This window comes from Zootermopsis nevadensis, unplaced genomic scaffold, assembly GCF_977971745.1.
Source record: "Zootermopsis nevadensis isolate Lab colony 2312 unplaced genomic scaffold, Znev_1.0 Znev_ptg000012l, whole genome shotgun sequence".
NCBI lineage: Eukaryota > Metazoa > Arthropoda > Insecta > Blattodea > Termopsidae > Zootermopsis > Zootermopsis nevadensis.
In genome coordinates, this window is record NW_028259144.1 from 10264509 (window position 1) to 10273231 (window position 8723).

The 8723-nt window shown below is 35.9% G+C and overlaps 1 protein-coding gene across 1 annotated transcript; it reads right to left on the minus strand.

The window, feature by feature from the left end:
- Window positions 1-1222: 1222 nt before the first annotated feature.
- Nedd8 (Nedd8 ubiquitin like modifier) lies at window positions 1223-7182 on the minus strand. The gene is made up of 4 exons (XM_022059518.2): window positions 7027-7182; window positions 6908-6925; window positions 3327-3439; window positions 1223-3021 (listed from the first exon to the last, which is right to left on the minus strand). Exons 1-4 carry the CDS (start codon window positions 7042-7044, stop codon window positions 2877-2879), a joined length of 294 nt encoding a protein of 97 aa, XP_021915210.1. The 5' UTR covers window positions 7045-7182; the 3' UTR covers window positions 1223-2876.
- Between the last annotated feature and the right edge of the window lie 1541 nt (window positions 7183-8723).

Consider the following 8723-nt stretch of genomic DNA (forward strand, 5'->3'; position numbering starts at 1 on the left):
CACCAGCTACAACTTTGGCTTTGAAAACTGTTGTCTGAAATACAACTTATGTATGTACTTCAAAGCTGTACCCAAGGAGGTCAAATTATTGAAAACTATGGTTTGGGTTTTTCAGATTATACAATGGGAATTTCATTACAGCACATGTACTTTTCAAAATCTTGGATTCCACTTACACTGCTTGTGTTCATCTTTTCCTGTCTTGGAACAGACTAATGCATCTCCAGCTTTGAAATTGACGGTACCATCTGCTAGCCGAAGACCGCATTCCTAATACTCATTTTGAAAAAAATATTCAATTCTGTCAATATATCTCTTATACAAGATACAAAACAGCTGCAAGGTTACCATGCAAATTCTGTATTTAACTTTCCTTTTGATGTTTGAAGTCTTGTATGTTGAAGGATATAATGTAATTCTTACTCTTATTTCTGTGTTGTCTTACACTTGGATTTTCATGATTTTGTATGTCAATTGTTTGCTGCCTGCATAATTTTTGGATAAAATTATACATGCACAGAATTTTGAAGCAACATTCTTACTGTACACCAGTGTGTGGTTTGGGAAATTACCAATTGTGTGGAGTGTTGGGTAGTGAGTGGATGTTATAACTTCTTAGAATTTTACATTACATGTATACAGTATATGCATTAAAATGACATACATTGGGAGATTTTCTCATTTAACAAATTTTGAGCTTACAAGTGCATAGCTTGAATCAGCTATAAATGAGGACAATGTACAAACCTTAAAAATATGCAACATATGAAACATATTAGAATTATGTGCCTTCATTAACAAAAGCATTGTACCACAGTGATTAGAAGTGAGCCAAGACCTTAGTTTGTACCTGCAAATATTTTATGAGATGGGAGTTAAAAATTTCATATAGCATAATTGGTTCTACAGTTTCGTAAGTTTATTGAGAAACGGCTTATAGCTTACATTTACCTAACAAATGTTTCACAGTGTAGTAGGTGTTTAAAAATATCTCATACTGATGACAGTCTTCTGGCCATTGATGCTCCGTAAAATCCTAGATGAGTTTTAGTATTACAGAGGAGCACACTGTCTCAGTCGTCCTGTATGTAGGCAGTATCCACCTATAGTTGGCCAAATTTCTGTTTAATAATGGGAGAAAAGGGAAGCTCAGAGGTTGTCTTGAGTGTCTTGCAACCTAGTACAGCTGTGGTGATAAGAAACTTATGCTACTACAGACAAAGAGGCATAAAATATGTTGTGTATTTGTTATTCAGAAACTTCAAAAACAATAACTTATATCACTCGTGATGATGTTTCCACATGATGCTCGAGTATAAGTAATATTATTCACACGTAAATGTTTTCATTCCATATTCTGATGTTTCTATATTTTCTGACTATACTTCAGATAACTTCCTCCAGTATTGGTTCTCCCTGGCAGATACTAGCAGACATAAATAGCCCCAATCAGCAATCATCCATTGGCTGACCTGTACGATTCCACACACTTACAACACATAAGACCACCATCAGAATCATAACTGCCATGAGAATCTCAAATGTTTCATGCCTCAAATGAAACTATTCCATGCACTGCAGGCATAATCAAAACTTACGCTTCTTGCATTTATAACTTATACTTCATTTACAGTATTTATCATGACATGTGGGTTCATTATTACATTCCATTTCCTTTTGGATTATATCCAGTGCTACCTGTTCTGACTTAAATAATCTGCTGCTTTTTCACGGATGCTGAAAAAATTTCAATGTGTAGCCTTCTTGAAAAAATGTCAACAAAGGATTCACTCGGTCTTCTAAAATTGACAATCAGGAGGGGTGGTCATCATCTTGCTCACTCTCAATGATTCGGATGTTGTTGTGAATGCTATTCAGGCAGTCTGAGAAATGGAATGAAAGATGAACATGTCAACATACTGGAATCAGCAGCAGGCTTACAGGCTACTCCACTAAGCACTGCTTTCTCAGAGTCCTCAAAATACTCCTGTGACTGCCGTTAAGCCCATGGCCATTATGCATTTATTCACAGAACTGGCCCTTGAAGGACATCACATTTCCCTCCCATTTCGAACTGGTCATTCCCATCCACATGTGGAAGCGACACTGATGGGGAGGAGATAATGGGAATGACCAGTTGTCGATTGGAAGGGAGACATTATAAACAGATATTTTTGTCATGCCCTGGCCATAAATTTTCTACTGCTTTAATGGACAGTTTTGTGAAGAAATGTTGATACTGTCACTGGAGGACTTTGAGTAAGCAGCACTCAGTGGAGCAGCCTATAAGCCTGCTGCTAATTCCATCACGTTGACATATTCATCAATGAGTCCCATAGACCAGTTGCTGATTCTAGTACCAGCTGTATTTGTGACTTCTTGAACTATTTGAACACCTTTCACAGTAACATCTAAAGACAACATCAACAATTATAAAAATGTTCACTAAGTCTACGATGCTGATATCAGGATATCGAATGAATCTTTGCATAATATATTTAGTAAGCCTACTGCCACAATCTTTTGAGTCACATGAAGTATTGACCATGTGACATATCACACACCACAGCCAACCAAGGTTCAAATAATTGTGAATTACATACACTGGCTATGTAGCTACAGATAACAGCATGAAAATACAAACAATACAAAATTTATATATGTTTTATGTATTTAATTGGTTTGTGGGGGGAGAAGTGTGTGAATCTGGAAACTGAACAAAACATGAAAGATTAAAACCTTTATATATTAACTGCATGGGCAATAAATATATATGTAATTAGTGCATTAGTAAACAATTACATGACATCGCTACTATGTCTGAGATAATAATGCACAGAATATAATGGGATGTACTGTAACGATCCTTGTCAAAGTTACATTTTATAATAATTGTTAACATAAAGCATACAGAATGTTTTAAGTTGAAATACAGTTTCACTTCCACCTCTCAGTGCTAACACTAAATGTAGCACTGAACCACCTTGCACTTTATAGTCTTGAGCAGTCTTCTCATCATTCCTGAAAGAACAATAGACAGTTAATTATAAAGTCAGAATCACATTATTACAGAAAATAAGAGAGATGACATTCCTCATAACATGCAAAAGGCTACTATAGAAACAAACTCCATGGAACTAATAATCAAGAAATTCTCTACCTTTTACTACAGTGTTCACAAGATCACGCCCTTGATCCTATCCTGGATCACATGAATTCAGTGTAGAAACGTAATGTAAGAATACATTTTAAGTATGGTAAAATTGAAAGCCATGCATGGTACTAAAACAAGTGTACAAACTTGTGTGTGAAATATAAGTACTCACATTTGTTTTCCAGAAAATATTAGGCGTTGCTGCTGGGGAGGAATGCCCTCCTTTTCTTCAACTCTTTCTTTGATGCGTTCCACTTTGTCTGTTGGCTCGATATCAATCTCTATCTACACATTTACAAACCAAATATAAAAGAATAAGTAGTAATTCAATTTCACACCAATGTTTGTCTGTCACTGATAACATAAACTGAAGGAAATGTTCTTGACACCTGTGCACAATCCGAGTGAGTGTTCAATAAATACATTTTAAGGTGTTCATGTCCATAAAAATGTGGGTTGTGGTTATCTTGGTTGCAATGTGCTGTGCAGTCTTGAAGATGGTTACCAATGTTTCATTGGAACAATAGTAACCACTTACAAGACTTGATGAAAGACTCTCGGGTTACAAGCCACCTAATGTGGCTTGTAACCTGAGAGTCTTTCATCAACTTCAGTTGCCACGAAAGCTCCATTTTATACTTACAAGACTACATGGCATCACAGCCCAGAAAACCACAATTCATATGTGGAAATGTTTCTTGCATGTGTACGTGCACTTACACAAATCAACACAACTTGACAATCATCTGCTTTCTTAAAATCTGGCACTTGTACATCCTCCATACGAGTTTCAATAAAATGGGGAAAGGAGGATTTCAAGTTTAATCAAGAATCAGGTGATGCATTATGATTCAAAGAATTATGTACAGGCTACACTATCTAAACATACACATTATGAAAAACTACATAACTAACTAAGTAGATGGCTTACAAAACACAAAGATTCATCACCGAATTAACCAAAGCCCTCCACTGGACCCTGACCTGGGCCAACAAAATCCAGTCTCCTTCAACTCCTATCTCCCATAGACCCCGCCTGAGACTATCCTCCCATTTACGTCTAGGTCTCCCCAGTGGTCTCTTCCCTTCAGACTTCCTGACCAATACCTGGTGCACACCTCTTGCCTCATCCACGTATGCCACATGCCCTGCCCATCTCATTCTCCTCGACTCAACCACCAGACAATACTGGGGGAGGAGTACAAATTTTTAAATTCGCCATTATGCAGTTTCCTGAATGCCCCATCCTCTTCTCTCCTAGGCCCAAATATCCTCCTCAACACCTGCAATCTGTGTTCCTCCCTCAGAGTGAGAGACCATGTTTCGCACCCATACAAAACAACGGGGAAAATTATTGTTTTGTAATTTTTAATCTTTAGGTCCAAAGAAATCAGACGGGAAGACAAAATATTTTGAACTAAAAAGTAGAAGGCATTTCCAGAATTTAGTCTCCTCCTAACTTCCTCATAAATTTTTTGATTTGTTATTGTTGATCCCAAATACTTGAATTTTGTCACACATTCAAAGGATTTATTAGCCACCCTAATATGATTTTGCCTGCCTGTCCGCTGACGGGATACTAACATGTACTTAGTTTTTTCTGAATCCCACCCTTCATGAAACACTACATATTTTTTAAAAATAGAAAAAATACATTTGAATTCAATGATGGATTAAATAGTTTATAACAACAAGAATAAAAGATCTAATGCAAAGGTGGGACACAAGGGTTAGAGAAGCCAAAATTGTTTTTGTCCAAGTAATTAAACAATATTAGGGAGGCCAGGGCCTGATTCGGGATGTAGTGCTATTGGTTGGAATTAAACAATATTGTTGAGTCATATTGTGTCATAATATTCAAGTAAACAATTCTTAGGCTATAAAAGTTTCAATGAACTGCTCCAACAAACAAAAGTTATCCATAAATACTTCAGCTTCTTCCATTTGTACAGAAAATGGCAAAATGAATGGACTATTTATGTATCATAGAAGAAATATTGTATTTGTATTGTGCTGAAATTAAAAAAACTATTTAATTGGGGCTTTTACTGTTAGTACAGACACATACATAAATTTCTCAGATTCATTATATTGTAATGTCCAGAATCAGCAGCCAATAGTCCCCAGTACCTGGTATATTCCAACAGATATACAAAAAAATTTCCTACTTGTAAAACAGAACAGGACCAGACATTGCCATATGAGGAGGCTAGGTCATCATAAATTTAAAACAAAAAAATTTAAAAAAATCAGATTTTACCTCTGATTACTATAAATAACACTGACATTACAACTCAATTAACTGCAAACATTTGAATACTTCTAGTAAAACTGCAGACAATGATTTACTTCTTCCATCACATGACATTACGAGTCACATCATACTGCATGTAATGCTGTATGGACTTTTGAATTTCTAATAAAAACTGGCAATATACATGAATGTGCTTAAAACTGTTCATTTTTTGGACTATTTCCATCATCCTATTTTAAAAGAGAAAACCATGACTTTTCAGTGACTGGCTCTGTCTCTGTCTTCAGGTGATGCGTACCTAATTAGTTGGGTCTGTTAGAGCTAGTCTCTGTCAGTCAAGTATAGAGAAGAGATATTTATGATTAACACTCCTCATATGTACAACTTATGCATTTTAATTCAGTTCAAGACAGAAGAATAAAAGTGTGTGCACCTAATTTACAAAACTACTGCCAGTTTAACTAAAAATTATGAGGCACTTTGTTACATAACCTCAACACACTGCACATATAATAGATAACTTTAGATTCTGCCTACTGCTGATGATTATTAAACATGGTTGTGAATGATGCATTGAGAAAAGAGCATATTGAAAGAAAGTAGTCATAACTAACTTTATCTGGTCTTAGTATCTTCTTGGAGGTATATTGACATTCTCAAACTAAGTATATTTCAATTATTAAAATTCTTTGTTGACAGTACTTGAAAACATCAATAGAAATATTATTGCTGGCAATTAACATCAACTTAGTTTGGAGGTAATGAGAAATACTGCAGCTGGTCTTCAGCCCAAGATTCAAACACAAGCCTTCCTGAATATGATGCAGGAATGCTAACTGTGGCATTAGGTCCACCACTCACAATGTAGGAAATATTTAAATATCAAATGTTAATATAAATACAGAAAACTAACATAACATTAAATTGCATAAAACAGGCGTAACTAAACTACACTGTAGCTAATCAAATATTTTCGAAAATAACATACAAACTGCTAACTACCATTTGCTGCCACCATTAAACAAAATTTATGGGGCAAGTGTGCCTGAGCTGAAGTCTTGTACGTGAAATACAAGGTGACATCAGTAACTGAAAATGCAACCTGTCTGACAAGATAACAAAATTATAACCTGGTGCAACTTGTACAAGTGTGCCTATTTTAAAAACAGCTTACTTAATTAACCAGTATAAACCTAACAGCCAGTGTGTAAGATGTCCAGTAGCACAAGAGGTGAGAGTGCATATATTAATAACACAAGGTATGAATTTGAGTCTTACATAGACATGTGTGGTGAATAGTCCATACAACAAACTTTACTTTCTATCTGCTTTGAACTAACATGCATTCAGAGAGGTTAAAGTTTGGACTATGTGTTACGTTCACCGTTACAAATGTGCAATCAGCAAGTAAAATACACACTTAAAGATTTTTTTTATTAATAAACATATTATTTCTATATTACTAACACATATCTTTAAGAATGTCAAAACAGACTTACCTCCTTCCCTGTCAAAGTCTGCGCCCGCCAACATAGAAAGAAGAAAACAAAGATAATTTAACATTGCAGATCACGCACATCAATTAGTGTTACTTTAAAATGCATTACACAATACCTACCTTCACTTTAATTAGCATTTCTAAATTGAAATTTCGATACTATTAGGGCAAACACTGCTAAACAGAATATAACAAACCTCACTTAACCTCTACAACCTCTACTACACAGGTAATACCAAACGCTATTACGTAGAAACATTTTCTGGGGCCGGCCAGGATATTATTGTTTGTGCTGCCATCTTTGAATTGAGGATGACTATATCTGCAGTCGACGACCGTAGCTCAATCAATAAAATTCAGGCACTTGCCTCGTATCACACCTGTATGAATAGTTATGTTATTTTACTGAGAATGTGAAGATAAACATGATAGAAGAAATATTTAAATTTCCTCGCCACTTTCAAATTGTTAATATTTTTTCTCATGTCCCAAATTAAGTCTACGTGAAGTTAGTAATGGTAATGGGCTTAGAGTAATAAATTTTTGCAACTTAAAAAATCTAATTGACAGAAGCACAACTTTACCTCTCCGTGACATTCATAAATATACTTTGACTTCTGATGGTGTTACACAAAGTCAGACAGATTATGTTTTAATTAACAAAAGACGACACTCGTATATTAGATGTCAGAGTCTTCAGAGGAGCTGACAGTAATACCGACCATTTCCTGGTAGTGGCAAAATTAAGGGAGAGTGAGTAAACTAGTAAAGCAAATTTTGATTTATAAAGATTTTATTTAAAGAAACTCAGTGATGTAGAAGTTAAAGGAAACCCGATAAAAATCTCTAAGAGATTTGCGGCTTTAGAGAACTTGGGTATTAATAGCTGACGGGAAATTTTAGGGATAATTTCAAGACCTCAGCCGAGGATAATATATGATATCACAAACTGAAACATAGCAAACCATGGTTTGATGTTGAGTGCTCAAAATTAATAGACAGACGGAAGCTGGATCAATTACAATGGTTGAAAAAACCGAAGCCAAATCAATGAAGATTATATGCAAAATTTAAGACGTGAAACCACAAATATTAGAGATTTATACAGAGGCATAAATGAATTTTCTAAAGTTTGCTAACCTAGATTTAATATTATCATAGATAAGAATTGATATCTGAGCCATTAGTGCCAGAACCTAGTCTTGTCGAAGTGCAGATTGCTATTGATAATTTGAAAAAGTGTAAATCCTTGGCCGAATTGGTCAAAGCAGGAGGCGAAACGTTGCGTTCCAAGTTACACAAACGTATTTGCTCCATATGGAATAAGGAAGAAATGCCACAGGATTGAAAGGAATCTATTATTGTACCAATTCATATGAAAGATAATAGGACTTATAGTAATAATTCTGTCCCGGGCATGACGTAACTGCGTCCACAGACCGAGTGACCATCGGTATAAGTGGTCCCTCTCTACCAAGTGCCAACAGCCTCTTCAGAGGGTGGATGAGCTGGTGGAGGTTCAGGGCACCCTCATGCCCTTGGGGTGAGAAATTACCCCTAAAGGCGAATGAACCCGGATGGGTCAACGGCATAGGATGCGGAAGGCAAGGGGAATCCACCGCATTAAAGATCCTCAGGATATCCCAAGTATCAGCAGCTCAGAAAGAGCTGCTGCCAACCAATCCTAGGATTGATTACAAAAGAAGAAGAAGTAATAATTATCGAGTAATTTCCTTCTTATCTGGGTACAAAATTTGATCCAACGTTCTTCTGGCGAGGCTGACTTGAAGTTCCAATGAAATTATTGGGGATCCTCA

Excerpts from the sequence above, each read along its gene's own strand:
- Nedd8 (XM_022059518.2), bottom strand. Across the intron at positions 3,022-3,326 it reads ATATTTTCTGGAAAACAAAT|GAATGATGAGAAGACTGCTC; the intron begins GTGAGTACTTAT and ends TTGTTCTTTCAG.